This window comes from Takifugu rubripes, chromosome 21, assembly GCF_901000725.2.
Source record: "Takifugu rubripes chromosome 21, fTakRub1.2, whole genome shotgun sequence".
NCBI classification, from domain to species: Eukaryota; Metazoa; Chordata; class Actinopteri; order Tetraodontiformes; family Tetraodontidae; genus Takifugu; species Takifugu rubripes.
The window spans coordinates 16,746,235-16,763,512 of NC_042305.1; the positions used below are offsets into that span (position 1 = coordinate 16,746,235).

General features: G+C 45.8%; 1 protein-coding gene across 1 annotated transcript in view; it reads right to left on the reverse strand.

The window, feature by feature from the left end:
* LOC101061525 (protein unc-13 homolog B-like) overlaps positions 1-17,278 on the reverse strand; it is a 76,412-nt gene that overhangs the window by 53,887 nt on the left and 5,247 nt on the right. Inside the window, exons 2-9 of the mRNA XM_029829228.1 lie at positions 16,859-16,888; positions 12,612-12,711; positions 8,764-8,882; positions 8,212-8,336; positions 7,070-7,143; positions 5,833-5,887; positions 5,552-5,587; positions 4,927-5,147 (exon numbers count right to left, since the gene is read on the reverse strand). Coding sequence (XP_029685088.1) covers positions 4,927-5,147; positions 5,552-5,587; positions 5,833-5,887; positions 7,070-7,143; positions 8,212-8,235 — 410 coding nt within the window. The 5' untranslated portion in view covers positions 8,236-8,336; positions 8,764-8,882; positions 12,612-12,711; positions 16,859-16,888. The remainder of the gene's footprint in view (positions 1-4,926; positions 5,148-5,551; positions 5,588-5,832; positions 5,888-7,069; positions 7,144-8,211; positions 8,337-8,763; positions 8,883-12,611; positions 12,712-16,858; positions 16,889-17,278) is intronic.

The window sequence follows — 17,278 nt, forward strand, 5'->3', positions numbered from 1 at the left end:
GTTCTGTAAAATTATATAAAAGATCCTTGTAACCATACTCATGTTCTGTCCCATACAAAAGCCGTTCAATTTCCTCAAGATAACGTTGGGTTGGGGAAATTGTCGTTTCTTGTAATACTTGAGCTTGCAGAGCCTCTCTGTCATTAACAACTGTGGTGGCTGAAGTTGTACTTGAAACAGTATCCCTCCTTAACTCTTTGGTAGTAAACGATCCAAAACACCGTTTTGTGTTTCTTTGCCAGGTGTTTAAAGCGCGACTGTCGCTCACACCTGTTTTGAAAAGGCTAGACAATAAAACTAGGAGATGTACCACTTTCACTGGTCTTTGGCTCTTCCTTCTCAGGTTGAGGAGCAGGTTGTTTGACTCGTCTTTGAGGACACTTCATCCTTGACATTAAAAAGGCAGAAAGGAAACTTTTTGAGTTGAATCTTTTCCATCTTTTTCTGTGACACTGTCACAACCAGAATGCATTTCTACTGGTTTGGTCCTCTGAATCTGTGGTCTCCCCTGTCCTGCACGAGGCTTGATGTTGCTGCTGGGCAGCCTGATCAGAGTTGGAAGACTGGTCTACAGAAGCTGATACTTTTATTCATCAGCCAGACTAAAATGCCCCCCTGATTCAGACTGTTCTGGAGTCTTTCCTGAATTCATGGATGGTTTACTTGTACCAGGCAGATGTTGCTGTGGTTCCTGTGGGCATTTTCACCGATGCAAGCTTCATAATTCCTTGAAAACAAGCCTCCACTTGATTAGGTGCTTGGTTGTTGTGTGTGAGGACTTGCCACTTTGCCAGACTGTGTCTGGGTTGGTTGAGGGGATGTTTGACCAACAGACCGGACAGAATCCCCTTGCTGATTAGCTTGAGATGACTCTTCCCTGGGTCCACACTGTCTGATTTATTCTGTTGTTGTACAATAGTCTGTGGCGTCGGAGACTGTTGGGTGGAGTTATCCGTAGATGTTATTTATTAAAAAGCCCTGATAAAAGACCTCCCTGCTCCTGCTGCTTGTGTTCTGGTTGAGAGGCTTGCAGATTTGCGGAGTAGTATCTGATTTTAGTCTCCGTAGAGGCGGTCTGATAGCTTGCTGGGGTTGCTGGGGGGTTGGGTGGGTAACAGGTGGGGAGTAGAGTTTCCAGAAAATAACCCAGAGAGGAACCCCCCCTGTTGGTTTGGTGGTTGCTGTATTCTTGTTTTGTCTGCTTGTTGCTGGTCTGGCTGACTCCCCATTGCAGGTTGTGGGTTCCCTGCATCAGCAATCTTGTTTAACAAACCACTAAACATGCCTCCAGCCGTGTTTGAGGGCTGTTGTGGAGGAATATGTTTTTGCCTCTGGAGGTTTGTCTGTTACCTGTTGTTTGACTGGGTTGGGGCCCAGACGAGCCACTCTTTTGCTGGTTTTGAGAAGCCGGTCCAGTGCTCGCTGATGGTGAATCTGTGCCAATTCCAAATAGGCCAGAGAGGAAGCCGCCTTGTTGAGGGGCTGCTGCCTGTGATTGGTTTTGATTAGTCACCTGAGCACCAGGCTCTGATGGCCGCTGAGGTTGTGAAGGATTTGAATCCACAATCTTGTTGAAAAAACCTGATAACACGTTACCGGATTGTGGTTGAGTTGGCTGTGGAGGTTGTGTGGCCTGGGTTCTTTTGGAGCCTGAGAAACAGCTTCCGTAAGTTTCATCAGACCACTAAACAACCCACTAGATTGGGATGAGTCCGTTGCTGCTTTTGGGTGTTCCTTTACTGGTCCTGGATCGAGCTGCTTCAGTGGTTTATCAGAGTCTGCAGGTTGTTTTACCTCTTGTCCGATTGATCTTTGTCAGGCAAAGATACAACTGAAGAACTGTTGCCTTGTCTTACATTTGCCAAGGCTTCGGTGGTTTTCATACTATCATCTGCTGCGTCTTGCTGTAATTCTGGAGTTGGCTGGCTTGGCTGAGGTCCCGTCACTGTGTCCGTCGCTTTTTTTAAGAGCCCAGACAACAGTCCTCCCATGGATGTCTGTGGAGCAGCTGGTTGTGAAGCTTGTTGAACTGGACTTTTTCCTATTGGGGTTGAGTTGTCTGTAGAAGCTGAGGCACTATCAGCTCCACAGTTTTAAAAACCCAGACAAAGTCTCCTGACTGTTGTGCTCCAGAAGTTTGTTGCATTTGTGAAGAAGACTGGGAGGCTGACAGAAACAGGCCAGAAATATCCCACCTGTTGTGGTTGTGAATTGCCTCCCTGTGGTTTCTTTTCTGGAGATGGGGCATCTGCTGACCCCAGTTTTCAGTAACCCAGAGAGAATTCCTTGAGCTGGGGGCCTTGGTGTTTGGGTTTTGGCTTTTTCATCAAGCTTAGAGGGAGATTGATCTTTAGAATCGTCTGATTTAGGCTGACGTCTGATGTGATATGGAGGATGTTGTCAGATTGCTCTTTTGAGAAGATTCCGTTCTGGGTTCGGTGCTCTCGGTGACGTCAGAGCAAAGCTCTTCGCAGCGCGGTTCGTTTTGATTATTAGGTTCAGTCAGTACTAACTTGTAGGGGTCACTGGAGGTTTAACTGGCTCATTTAAGGGACCTTAACAGATTTGAAAACCACCCAGTTTCAGTATTCGCCTTTGGTACACTTTCAAGGAGTGCGGCACGGCTCGGGGAGGGAGTTCTAGCCGGGCTGGAGGAATGAATCATTTTGGGAAAGCTCTAGATGTTTCACCAGATGCAAATTTAAGAATCCCTGAGAGCATACCTCCTTCTGCCTTTGGTGTGGCTGAACTATTTTCTGAGGAGAAAAAATGGAATTTTGACCTTGCCGCCCTAAAAATGACTCATCCTGAGTCTTGTTGTCAGTGTGCGTGGGATTTTCTAGAAGGAGCTGCTGAGATGAGGCTGGAAAGAGATTTCTTGAAAAGGGCTTGAAGAATCCAGTTTCCTCGGAGCTGCTTTCAGGCTTCGGCTCAGACAATGGAGATGGTCTCCTCTGCTGAATTTCAGGAAGCTCACCAGATGACTCCGTTTCTGGGAGAAGTTCCACTGATCCACTTCCTATGTCTGACAAAGCTCAACTGATCCACTTTCTGAATCCGGTCTGGTCTCACTTGATACCCGCTGCTTCTGATCGTGAGCACTCTCTGCTAAGATTTGTGGGTGTGTCAACAGACGCTTCTGGGATTCACCGGTTACAGATGATGCACGTTCCTGCTCTGTTGGTTGAGGTGAGGTCTCTCTTGATGTGGTGCACTGGAAAGAGTCTCATCGGACTAAGTCTTCCCAGCACAGATTCAAACGCTGATGTGGACTGGTTACCAGTTGTTCTGCTACCTTCTGCTCCAGAAGGTGGAACCTGATTAGTCTCAGTCTGCTGGATTGCTTCAGCAGGACTGAAAAGGTAAAAGACTCTGAATAGAAAACTTCTTCTCCGTGCTGGGTTCCTGAGAAGCCGGAGGAACTACAGCGACAGGGGGAGAAGTACCACTGCTTTAGGAATGAAGGAAAGCCAACTTTGAAATTCCAGAGTCTGGTTGAGGTGAAGCATGAGATGTTGGTGGGTCAGCGGCAGTGGCACTTGAAGGTTCTTTGGGTCCTGCGTTTGACTTAGGGATCAAATTCAGGAGTTTTGAAATACCGGATTCTTCATGAGGTGGCTGGGGTGATGGAGTTTTGGTATTTCTACTTCGCCAGTGGCAGCTTTCGCACCTGTGATTGTGCTAAATATATTGCTCATGGCATTCTTGACTCCAGCAATACCCTGTTCTACTACCGCACTGTCCTCCTTACATCAGGTTTGACCTCACTCTTTTCAGTGTCTGTGGGTTCTACAACTTGAGCATCAGTGGGGAGTGCTGGAAGTTTCTCCTTTTTTCTGATTTAGGCATTGATTCGTACTGGTTGATCTCCTCCTCTTTGACAGCCAGGTTATTCGGACACAGAATTAATTAGGATCTTCAGTTCACCATTGCATCTACATACTCATCACCTGGGCTCCTCTACAGGAGACACCACAGCAATCGTCTCCATGGCCCGAGGTGGTCATGGTAGTAATAATTTTCATATTCATAACCAAACATCCCCTTCAGTAAATGTCAGGTCATCTAGTTCCTCCTCAGATCCAAAGAGAACTGCATCTCATCAGAGCCAACGGAGCCATAGTCAATCCTCTCTCTGATCCTTGCAGCCTCTTCTCGGGCCGCTTCTTCTTCACAAAAAGCTGCATAGTTCTCAAGCGTGTCCTCTAAGGCAAGTTTTGGCCCACAGTCTGGTCCTGTAAAGCAGACCCTCTCTGTTGATTGGCTGACATTGCTGCTTAGCAGAGGGAATTATATCAATTCAGGTGGGGAAGATTCGTCCTCAAAGCTGCCAGCTTCCTTGTACACTAAACGTACTTCACCGCTGCCAAAACCAGGCCTTTGTCCACCGTGAGCGGTCCCCTTGTTCCACCCATATCCTCAGGAGACAACGCATCACACTCCACAACCTGATAGAACCTGCTGCCCTTTGGACTCACTCTGGGTGTCAACCGATTCGGTAAATGATGCTTCTATCTTCTTCCTCCAAGTTTTTGTTTGCTCAGTATCCAGGTAATCATCCAAGACGGCCGAGTCAGGAATTTTATATTTACTCTCCCATTCCTCGACACCCATACCTGAGTCGACGGGGATTATTCTAACGCCAGCTTTACCGTTTGACCGCCTGAGATTGAGATGGAAACAAAAGCGCCATGCAGGAAGCATCGAAGCGTAATGCAAAGACAGAAAGAAAAGAAAGACAATTAAAGTGGGAAAATAGCCCAAAAAAAAGCTTTAAGGCATGTAAGAAAAGAGAATAGCAAATGAAAGACAGGTGCCGCATTGATGAAACAAAGTGTGTTTAAAACCAGATTTGTCAGTTCCTTTAACTGCGTGCAGATAATAGGAATTTGTTGAGGGCATCTGTATTTGTAGACGTGTCTTTACCTTGGACCTCTCATTTCCCTCATTTCCCTATAGTCTAGTTCATAGCTCTGGATGGAGCCGGGCTCCCTGGACATCATTTGGTGCTGGACCCTGCGTCCCATTGGGTACTGTGCACTGATGAGTTGTCTGGGAGGTGCTGTGGTACCGTGGAGGCCTGTTGCCAGTTTCACTGCGGTAATCACTGTCACGGTCATCCACCGCACTATCATGATCATCGAACGCTGTTTGTTGAAACACAAGCAAAATGATTCAGAGTGTGAAGAGATCACTTCTCTCTGGTTAGAAAAAGAGGTTTGAATTCAATGTCACATCCGTGTCATTGGTCAACAATCTTTATCTTCGTTCACGTTATACGAAATGTTTGCTTAAACATATAAATATTTCTGAACAAAACGCTCCATCTTGTGGAAGCAGGGTATCATTACGAAAGCACAAACACCATGCTGACGTCCTGACAAACAACAAGAGTTTAGGGGAGGCGCAGAACAAGAGAAAGGCAGAGAAGCCCAAATACGGACGAAGACTACAAAGACCAGACCAAACAAACAGTGAGAGGGCACTTCCTGACCATGGCATGTCTGGAGTTAATGACAAATCACAGAGGGGAAATAAAATCAGGACATACTCTGTTGGTCGCTCCATCCGAAATAACTCCAATTGCCTGGTGGCACGGAGGCAAACATTAGGTTAAAATTAAGGTAAAAAAAGTAATGTTTATAACCAGGCAGTAAATCCAGATGTTTACTGGTGTTGACTGTGATGTCACATTGGACTCAAAAACAAGAAGAAAAAAAAACTAAAATCGAGTTGTAGAACACATTATTATTAGAATAAATCCACAGACTTGTGTACACATAAAAGGCTAATGATGATTATTGTTATCATTATATTTGAATTTAAACTCACAGCACTGAGAGGAGCTGATGCCAACCTCCCCGAGGAACGTCTTCTGCAATGGATACTGTTGAGAGAAAACTCATTTAGAAATAATTACAATTATTTATTTATTTATTACTATTTAATGTGACTATGTTTGCGTGTGTGTGGGTGTGAGAATACATCGGTACAGTACAGCTTGGTGGTGTAGTAACACCAATACTCCGTTAGGGGGCAGTAGAGTGTCGTGAAATGCAAAAATCACTGCAGTACACAATATTTGGTAAATACAATAATGATGCAAGAATCTTAACCTAGAGGGTAATCATGTTACCCAATGACTTTTATATATATAAAAAGCAGCACTTTTAACAATACACCTTTGTTGACATTAAATAAAATTCCTGTTTATAGTTTTTTCCCCAATTGCTTTCCTCTTTTCTACATATTTTTTTTACGCATTTTTCAGTTGATTGTTAGCATATTTTTGTTCAGTGTAAATAAATCTGATGTGCATATGTTGCACTGACTTGTTTGGTACAGAATAACAAAAATGAATATTTCAACAGCACGTCTGTAATCTGCAATTATGTCCGTGCAATGTGAACAATCTGAAGAATTTTCCTCTTGTTACAAAGAAATTTCAGGATACGAAGGTCAAAAATACGCTACCGCTGCTACTCGCAGCTCGCGGAGTTTTAGCGAACATAAACTTGCTTGTAGCTGCTCTGCCATTGGCTATCGCCTAGCATCTTCCTGTCATCCCATTGGCTGGGAGGGACGTCAATATGTACAAGTTTGTGTGTATCCCAGCGTCGCCTTCGTTTAACTTTTATTTATTGTGGTGTTCGTATGTTTGTCCATTAGATGGGCGGTGTACACAACAAGCGTTAACGTTTGTTGTAAGTGACGGCTTATGAAGATTAGCCTGTAATAAAGTTAATTTGTCCCTGGAGAAGCTTTGGCACTGAATTCCTACATTTATTGTGCGGTAATCTAATTGTTACATGTATTTGTTACGTATGTATTTGTTTGTTTTGATGCATTTTATGATTTATAAAAAATTATGTCCGAATTTTTGGGGGATTGGAACGGATTAGGGCATTTACATGGAAAACGCATCTCAATTTACGTAATTTCCAGGTTACAAAAACAACTTCCGGAACCAATTAATTTCGTAAGTAGAGGTCCCGCTGTATTGTCAACCGTCCATTTTCAAGTTCATCAACGAGACTTGCACATTTGTCTTTTAAAATCATCTTCTCACCTCATCGTGTATCTGCATGGTGTTGATGCGCTCCAGTTTGCTGGTCCAGTACTGCGCCTCGTCGTCGGGGATGTCTGGACAGAAGAGTCAAAAGTGAAAGAAATCAACGACGTAGCAATTAAAAAAAAGGTTTGAACGGATGTGAGAGACATACAGACGCACGAGGGGCGGACCTCTGTTCTGGGAGGGTTAAAAGTGGGGAAATAAATAATGGAGTGTTAAAGAGAGCAGAAAAACAGAGACAGAAGAGCTAGAAGGGATGGGAAATCTACAGCGGGCGCGCCCCTCTCCCTCACGGTCGCGTTGATGAGGAGGAACAGAAATAACATCAGCTACGTCCCGTCTCTGCGCCCCACACAGGCAGAAAAAGTGAAAGAAATTGGTCAAGAAAAGAGTCCTGGAATTAATATCAAGGAAAATACTGGATATTTTCTTCTAAACACCTTTAAAATGGATAGAAAATTCCAAAATGTTCTCCCGAGGACATCAGGCCGATGCAATAGAGACATTACTAGTTACTCAATACTAGTTCGGATCCATAAAAGCAAAAGTCTATTGTAAACAGTCCTGTAATAAACCAAAATCACTCCTATTCATATCAAACTAAAGTATGCAACTCACTGACTCAGACCCCCACTCCGGTGCTGAACGTCAGGGTCCTTTCGGCTTCAGATTAGGGAGAATTTATCTTATCTGAATCTTGAGACGCTGCCGTTGGTGTCTGGACACACCAGCAGCATCTCCTCCACCAGCAGCCTGTCGATATCGAGAGTGGCAGGAAATTCGATTGGAGATGAGGGGCGGCTGAAAGGCAGACCCTCGAGGCAGCCCTGAGATTAGGAGCCCTCGACCCAATCTGAAGACACCCTCGCTTCTACGGCCGCGGCCGAGAAAGGCGAGGAGTGGCGCGCGGAAGGAAGTGAGCTGAGGAATATTTAGAACGACCAGGACTGCCCTGAAGAACCTCTTCATGAAAACTTCATGAACCTTAGTGGTGCTTCACGAGAACTCCTGGGGACGCGACTACCGTGGTTCCAGAGAATTGGGATTTGCAACATTAGAAAGGACTCACTCTGTGTGTGTGTGTGTGTGTGTGTGTGTGTGTGTGTGTGTGTGTGTGTGTGTGTGTGTGTGTTTCATACCAAAGGGCAGCTCAAAGCGAGCATCCAGCAGCACCTGATGAGGGGGTCGGGTTGGTGGTGCCGCAGATCTCCCCTTCTTTCATCAGGACCTCAGAGTCCAGGGAGACCCAGTGTCCCGGACCCTCCTGGGACAGAGAAGAGAAGGACGAGGACGGGACCACAGCAAATGAAGACAAGAGACAAGAAAAGGAGTGACTTGGTGAAGTGCAAATGAATGATTCCTTGCTCTCAGTCCAGGGATGTCTGAACCCGGGGCCGTGACCACGTCTTCCAGGGCCCTGATCCACCCCGGTTTTCTGAACTACCAGGTGGACAACCACTTCACCTGAGTTCCCACCTTCTTGAAAGGACAGAAAAACCCGGGGAACTGCGGCCCTCACAGACTGGGCTCAGACACACACCTGCTGTAAACTGTGAGTGGAGGCAATTAAAAATAAAAATTTGGTTATGAAGTGAATTCTGTTCTTCAAAAAAAAAAGGGGAGCCCAACTTCTGTGTTCTGGAGAACCATATCAGACACTGGGCAGTGTGTTACCTGTGCACGTGCCTCACCTCGTCAGACTGCTGAATGGTGTTCAGGGGTATCAGAGCCGTGCCGATCAGGGTGTCCCAGATCAGACCTTTGTTCCACAGCTCCACCACCAGACCCGATTCCAAATGATTGATCCTCGCTACAGGAACAGAAAAGAACACATTCGCTGCTCAACCCGCAGGTGGCGCTGTTCACCTACCCGTTAGAATGGGATACTGCATCCGTTTGCTCTCTTAAGTTTTAATTTTCAATTGAAACTGAATACAAATATGCCTTTGTTGTGGGTCATGGGCCACTTCTGAGGAGCGGCATCCGACATGGACAGGACTCAATTTGTAACACTCACACACACACACACACACACACACGCACACTGCAGTTTTGATACAGGCAGGCCAGGAAGTGGACACGTCTTATTCTCCAAAGGCAGCGAGGGTGAGGAATGACAGCTGTCATTTTTGACAGATCCATCTGAGGAGAGAAGACAGCGGGCAGACTGTCTGCTTCCTTCATCTGCATATTCATAATCATACGGGGCTCAGTTTGGCTGTCAGTCATCTCTGATGACACTTCACAGCTGGGATGATGAGAGGAAGACGGGTGGGAGAACCTCTCTGTGTGTCCCTGTGTGTGTGTGTGTGTGTGTGTGTGTGTGTCCTGTGCATGAAAGAACACTGAAATTCAACAGGCAGAGCGACTGTCAACAAAGCTCTCGACTTGTGTCGCTCAAGAGCTCCTAAAGTGAAACCAGAAAACAACGAGAAGGTTAATTTATATTTTTTAAATGACCCGTTGCAGCATTTACAGCGTAATGCTGGTCAGAATGCTAAAAATTAGGAGTCACAGCTCAACGGGATCTGAAACACTTTCTAAACTCTTTTGTGGATTTAAAAAAAAAAGTACTGAGTGGATTAGACCCAAAATCCATTTCCAAAAAATTCTAAATCACAGAGATCATCAAGGGTCACATCTGTGTGTGTGTGTGTACAGAATTCCATTCACTTTATGTCACAAACCATTCCATCAGTTATGGATACACACACACACACACACACACACACACACACACACACACACACACACACACACACACAGTTCACTATGACATCCAAATCAGTCAAATAGAAAGAACACTGCGAGGCCCCGATCAAGGAATCCTTCCTGTCATTTTAACCAGATAATACATGCTGCTTTACCTGTTCCACAATTGAGGAACAAGAAATGAGAGATTCAAACCAAGGAGGTGAGAGTTTTTGGTTGTGTTATTTTCTTCTCTTGATTTCCTCTAATATGGTCCAAACTGAACACAAGACAGCTGCACTGATGCATTCAGGAGAGTGGGAGACTGACTAATTTTAGTATCCGTGTTGATATTTGACACATCGTGTGAAAAATGTAGCAATATATTTGGAATCACATGACTCACATTTAAATGAGTTGATTTCAGAAACATATTATATGACCATAATTAAATTCAACATTGTCTCTTGCTATGGTTTTAGCAATGCTAATCTGATGCTAACCTATGAGTCCAAATGTTCCAGCACGTCTAAATGTCCCATTTCCAATACGACCTGCAATTTTCTAATGTTTAAATGAGACTCATCACATCAATCTTTTCCCAAAATTGTAGCATAGCTCCAACGCTGCTCCTAATTAAAGCACATGCTTTATTTTTTAAAAACCATTTAAAGCGCAGCTTGCTTTCACTTGGATTTATTCACAGAAGCGAAGGCTCCTCCAACCTCCAGCAGAGCACTTCGCACCATCAGGACCAACCGCTGTTAACGAGGTTCTGCGGCTAATTAGCAGTTTAGCATTAGCGGGTGTGGGATTTTATCAGGGTATGATAATCACTTGCACCTCTGTTTCCATCAAGAGTCAGGAAAGCACAGACCTGGGGTGCTATTTACTTTTTTTTTTGCGAGTTATTTTTCAGGGAGCCATGATGAAAGTAAAAAGCAGTCTGAGTGGACCTGATGGAGGACAGCGTAATGGCAGAGATTATGAGCAGCACAGAGGACGGGAGGCCAGGGGAGGAGAGGGAGGACAGTCTTATGTAATCATGTGGATCCATGGCGTCTCTCTTCTATCCCTCTAATCAAGTCTGGGGGAGGATCTCTCTGTAGGGGGGGATCTCTGTCTGTTTCTACCGACGATGCAAAGGCGACCTTACAGGCTGTTCGGATGCAAACCCCACAGATAAAAAGCCCCCAGTGCCAACGACAGATGTGATTTTCAGCCATCAGTCGGAACCATGAACTAGAACGATCCCATCCACCTGTCATTAACCTGGATTAGACGCCATATGGTTTCTGTCTGTCTCGCAAGCATTCCCCACACATTTTTGAGAGTGCAGCATGTGCACACACTTGAGATCTGAAAACAGCTATAAAGATTATCTTAATATGGTTTGTACAGACCAGGAACTTTGATGGTGGATAAGAGAGGGCAGATGTGCATTAAAACAGTCATTAAACCGTATTTTGGATGATGAAAGGAAGGGCACATCAAACGTTATCTTTATTGTTCCCTCCAGGTCCGATTTGTTCTGTTCCACTTGGTTTCCTACTGTTGTGCTGCATTTGCCCAGGTGGGGGCGAGGGCCAGTCACCTCAGGACCGCCTGAGATTCAGCAACCTCCTTTAGGACAACAAACCTGAGACTCCAGGGCTACATGGGGAGTCTGATCCCACCAGGTCGTACTGGGTCTGGGTCTCGCCCCAGGCGGATGTGCCCAGAACTCCTGACCTGGAGGCTCTGGGATGTCTGAGCTCCTCACCAACAGCTCAGGGCTAAAGGTGAGGGTCCAGCTCTAGATCGCCCGGTTAATGGAAGGCTTCGCCTCTCGTTCCAGCAACAAGAGATGGGTCCAACACCAATCTGTCTAATTTGTGATGTTTTAGAAAGAGAACGTCTGCTGTTAACACAGAATTATTAAAACAAATACTGCTTCTCTTCAGTTAAACAGCACGTTCAAGGTGAAAAGGGAAAGACCACTTTGTCCTCTCAGACGCTTCAGTTTTCCCCAAACAATTTCACCTCTGGTCCAAAAAGGCAGGTGCAGTTCTGCACACGTGTCGAGGAGAGAAAGCGCCACTTTTCTTTTCATCCTGTGGCCTTTTCACCCCAGATGCACAGGGTCGAACACAAGACTCAGCAGAATGAAGAGCAGAAAAGTGAATCCCCATCAAGCACATCTGTACCTGCGCCAGACTGGGTTGGAGAATTCATTCAATTCCACAGACTCATCCACTTATCTGAACTGGCCATGTAATTTCACTTTCCATCCATCCAACCTGCTCCTGCCACAAATTCTCATTTAGCAGCCCGGCCCAGCCCAGTCGGCAGCGGTCTCGTGCGGCTGATGTTTCCTTCAAACCCCAGCAAGGCCCATTAATCCCAGCTCCCGAGTCAGCTAGCGCGGGTCTTTTTCCATCGTTTAAGGGCTGACACATGCCCCGACGCTTCAATTCCTCTTTGCATCTGTCGCGTTACCTCCCAGGAGGGAGGGGGGCGAAACTTGCAATCGCAGCTGGTGGATGTGACAGTGAGCCACCGAGGCAGAAACACAAGAAGCAATTAGGAGGGCCGAGAGCCATTTCAGACGCACAAATGCGCCGTTAACATGTGCTACACAATGTCCGCCTTGTGTATTATATCAAATTCTCCTGTGTGTTTAGCAGTTCCTCTGGGATCAATAAAACCCCCATTTATCTACCAAACTGGAGGAATACCCTCACCCCACGTGTAAATGTAGTCAAAAATAAACATTATCTAACATAAAGTCACTACAGTACACACCCAGAGCTGATGAGATACGAGTCACAAGCACACACGCCAGTGACACTGGTGCGATAACACTCACAACATGAAGTCCTGTTCCCAACATGGCTGCTCCCCACGGACGTTGATGGTGGTGCTCTTCACATTTTGCACCTTTAAGGTTACGTAGGCGTTGAACTTGTCTGCAAAAGTAAAAAAATGAGACGAGAATCACTGTGTGAGGAGGGCTGTTTGTGTAAAAAAAAACACCACAATAGTTCTGTATTCTCCGGTATTTCTTCACGATGGTGAGATGAAACGGTCCCACTTTGAAAACTTCACCGTCTTTAATTGACGCTCGTTCGCAGCGAGAAAGCGTTGAACTGAACATTTTGTAGAGAAAAGTGGCCACCTCAGAGCCCCATTCCGCTCTTATCGTGGATGACTCTAAAGAGGACCATACGACCCTCGCCGTTCTTTCCTGTGATTCTGCTCCATTTATAGTAACTCAGGTGCTCACATCAGGATCACCTCATGCAGGGATAATCTCTCCTGAACATGCTTCTTTCTTAGTACAAAATTATCATATTTATTCTACTTTAGACACTTTAGATTTATTAATTCACTTTTTACAGGTCCTGATTTCCATTACTGTACAAGGTGAGTTGGGGTCACGGGGGGTCAAGGCAAAAGTCACCTTTCTGTTTCTTTATATTTTTAGTAATGACATACAAAAGTAGGAGCTCCAAAGGTTTAATCAGTCATAAAGAGGGGCTGCAGCCATCTAATCCCTCCTTGATTAACAGCCTCAAGTAGCCCGCTGCGTTCACAGAGGGCAGGAGCGTGCTCAGGGTTCTTGAGTTGAGGGGGTGAGGACAACTTCAGCGGAGAGCAGATGTGGTGGGAAAGATGGAAAAGGATCGACCTCATGCACCCAAGTGATCCAAAATGATAACAAAAGTCCTGTGTGCTTAAAAATGCCCCCCCCCCCCAAAAAAAAAAATGTTAATGTAAAATTACACAGGCAGGAGAGGTTCAAACACATCTCCACTGTAGAGGCCAGTTTCTATGTGTCGATCCCCTGGAGCCTTGGTGTTGATCGGCGCTCTGCGCTCCAGCAAAGAGAGCCAATTTAGCGGCGCTCAACTAATAGAACCTCAGCGGGGAGGAGAAACACTCCAACTCAGTGAGCGCAGGAGGCCCCGCACCCACATTTCTTTATCCTTATTTATGCAGAGATGGTTAACAAAGCACGTGACCTGCTCATATTCAAACACGGACAGCGTTGTACTGCGCGGCTCCGCTAAAGGAACCGCTCAGCCGAGGAGCGCAACAGGAAAATGCTCCTTCATACATCATCAGGCCGCTGAGTCGCATTCCTTCCTCTCTTAGGTGAAAGGATGCTAAAAGATATGCTAAATTAGGCTATATTAGGTTGTTTTGTTTTACAGAGTTTATCTTTTCCAGTGTTGAAACAGTGACATAAATTGTTAACCAGGGCTGCTATGTGAGAGCTTTCGCATCCTAAGATAGACACACATTATCTTTAATAGGATAAATCACAGTTGGGAAATTTTAGCCCGGAGAAAGGCAGGAAAATGTCACCTGCAACGTGGCAGGGCTCCATGAAACAGTGGGTGAAAGGGTTAACCTGTAATAATCCATCATTCACTTAAGGAAGCTGCCAGGGCTGTGATTAGGGGGCAGGAGGGACCTGACGGGGGTGAGACGCCAACATTTACCACCCTGGCGAACAGCCGCAAGACGGACGTCACAAGAGCGCGAGAAACGTGCAACAGACGAAAGAAAATAGCGAAACAATGAAGAAGCCTTTGAAGGTATTTGCCCGTTGTTATTTGTTCCCTTTGATAGCATCTCGAGGGTTGCTATGAAATCCAGACACACCAACAAAGGCGTCCTTTCAGCAAGACTGGCCGTGGTGGCCGTGGCGGCCTGGGCGGCGGCTGGGGGGTCCAGCAGTGTCTGCACGCTGCTGGACCCTCTCGGCGAGCAGCCATCGGCGTCATTTATAATTAAGCGGCCGTGACTGATGAAACTACGTCCTATTCAGTTGTGCAGAGAAGTGCACAGCTTGGCCGGGAGAGATGACATTTAGTCTCCACAGTAATAAACGCTCCGTTACGGGAGGAGGGGCAGGGGAGGGAGGGAGGTGGAGGAGCCTTTGTTGGACGGGGGGCACGTTCAGGTAATGAGCTGAGGACGCATTGGTCTGCTCTCACAAACTCCGGAGGGTTCATTTGGATCGCAGTACCCTGTGACATTTACGTATTGTCCTGTGCGGCGGTTCTACTCCCACAACTGGGCCGGAGACGCCATCTTTTCCTCCAACAATGGCGGCGTTCCTCCCACTCACACAATTGAGAAAAATAAAACAGTGGCTTCTAAAAAACAAACAAAAAAAACATGATTTGACGCAGCAGGGAACGTTGCAGCCACCTATAAGCAACCGTCAGAACCAGGGGACAGAGCTCAGCGGGTCAGCTACGCCGGGACAGGACGGTCTCATTGTGCCAACAAAATTGCCTCATTAGGAATTCCTCTGCATTCATTAGGCGGCAGTGAACAATCTCAGCGAAATAAGAACTCTGGCGGAGAGGCAACGTGTCCGCTCGTAAATGTGACATCCCAGCGGAGAATTGCCCGTTTGCGTGCACGTGGAGACAGGCCTGCTGTTCCAGGTAAACGATTCATTATTACAAAGCTATTTTTCCTTCCTCTTTCGTCGCCGCCTGCACGCGGACCGCCAAAGAGGAATGACGGTGACCCAAAATAACAGGAAGTTCAATCCAATCTTCTCCAACAGAGCCAGTCATCTATTATTTAAAATGAAGACGTTCCGGCGAGGAAATAGTTTCACGGATTCTTTGCTTAATACTCTTGCTTTAGTTTTGCTCGCTCCGCCTGAAATTCCCCTCCCAAACCTCTAATCCAGGGATTTACACGCACAGCAGTCGGTGTCATGATCCAGATACTCATTTTATCCAAGTCCTAATACTTAGGACTAATACCAAAATCAGCCAAATCGTTAAAGATATAGTCTGTTGATATTCCTCCTATATTTCTGCTGACATCAAGTGGGCGGGGCTTATCGAGCTCCTTTCTCCAATGAGAAACCACCAAACACAAAATCAAAAACCAGCCTGCCCTCTTGTGTGGTACGAGTGAGACAAAGAACACTGAACCAACTTTTTTTTAGACTAAAAAAATGACACACATAACGGCCGGCGTCTCCCATGGGGGCGTCTACCAGAGGGGACTGAAGAGAGTCCTGGGACGTCCACCAAACACCCCGGGCCAATAATTGATTGCTTCCTACTATTAAGATAAATCAGAACCCGTTTCCAAAAACTGGGGCATCGGAGTGGGACAAATGACATCAGTTGATAATTAAGACACTTGAGTGTCCAAACAGCTCAGATTCCAAAGTGTTTCTTAAGAGATACGCTTAAGATGGACGAGCAGCACTTAAATGTCTCCCTAAGATTGTGAGTGGGTTTATAAGTAGAGTCAGGACTCTCCAAACAAGAGTTTCAGGGTAGCCGGAGGGTCTGGTGGGGCTACAAAATCACTCCAGCCACTTTTGATGGTTCATTTGCCTGATAATAACATTTGCTCAACTGTAAGACATTCAAAGAGGCCATTGCTGGCAGCAGTGATGCAACAGAAGGACTCAACAAATGAATTAAAGGACATCTCTACTGTATCAATCTCATCCCTCATGTCCCATTTTATCAACCCTGAGGGAGCCAATCAAATCTCCTCCCGTTCTGAAAAGCTGCCCTGCAATTGGAGGCCGGAGGCAGACAGTGACAAATCGTCTCCTGGATCTGGAGTCTGTCTCCGTCTCCTAAAGACACGGAGGGATTTGTCTCCATCTTATCCTTCATGTCTGGCTGACAAGTTGTCATTTGCAGCTAGCAGGTGGCCCTTTGTCTCTGATGATCTATTGATTTTGTTCTCTCCTCCTCTGCCTTGACTTTTCATTTCCCTCCTCGTGGCTGTTGTTCTCCCCTCATCATCGCCCGGAGAGACGGAGGAGAGAACAGCTGCAGCCAGCAGAGTCGGCGAAAAAAGAATCACCAAAGACAAAAGAATGGATGGAGACACTCGGTTCCACTTAGGAGGGGCTGACTGGTTTTCCTCCTCTCGCTTGTTAATTCATTACACTCATCTACAGGCATGCAGCCATATACAGTAGACTACTGTAGAAGACTGAAGCAGAAAAACCAGTTGCTAAATTATCTGAGTTTTTCTGGACCCACACTGCACACTATAGCGCGTAATGTACGTAATGTTTTGGGTCGGGTAAAGAATGCTGTTAGCTCTTACCTGGGGGCCCATGCAGTTTGGCTTTTTTCACTGAAAAAGAAGATGGAAGAAACATTAGACAGTAAATACTAATAAATAAACAGTAAAGAATTAGTTTAACAGTAAATGTTGTTCATTGTGCACCCTCCCCGTGACCCTGAGGGGTTGGATTATCCTGGAGAATAATCTCACACCCAAACAAAACATCCGGTTTCAAAAATGTCAGAGTGTCTTGGAATGTCACCGTGTGTTAGGATTTAGGCCAAAAAGCAAGCGACTAATATTGATCAACATCCCCGAGGAGACGTGCGCTCATGACTTTAATCATTTTACTATCCACAGGTATAAAAGTTCACTGCTTCTTTAGGGGCATTTACTTACCAAACAGGGTTTAAATGCATAAACAAATCATTGGAGATCAATATGCTTATTCAGTTAGCA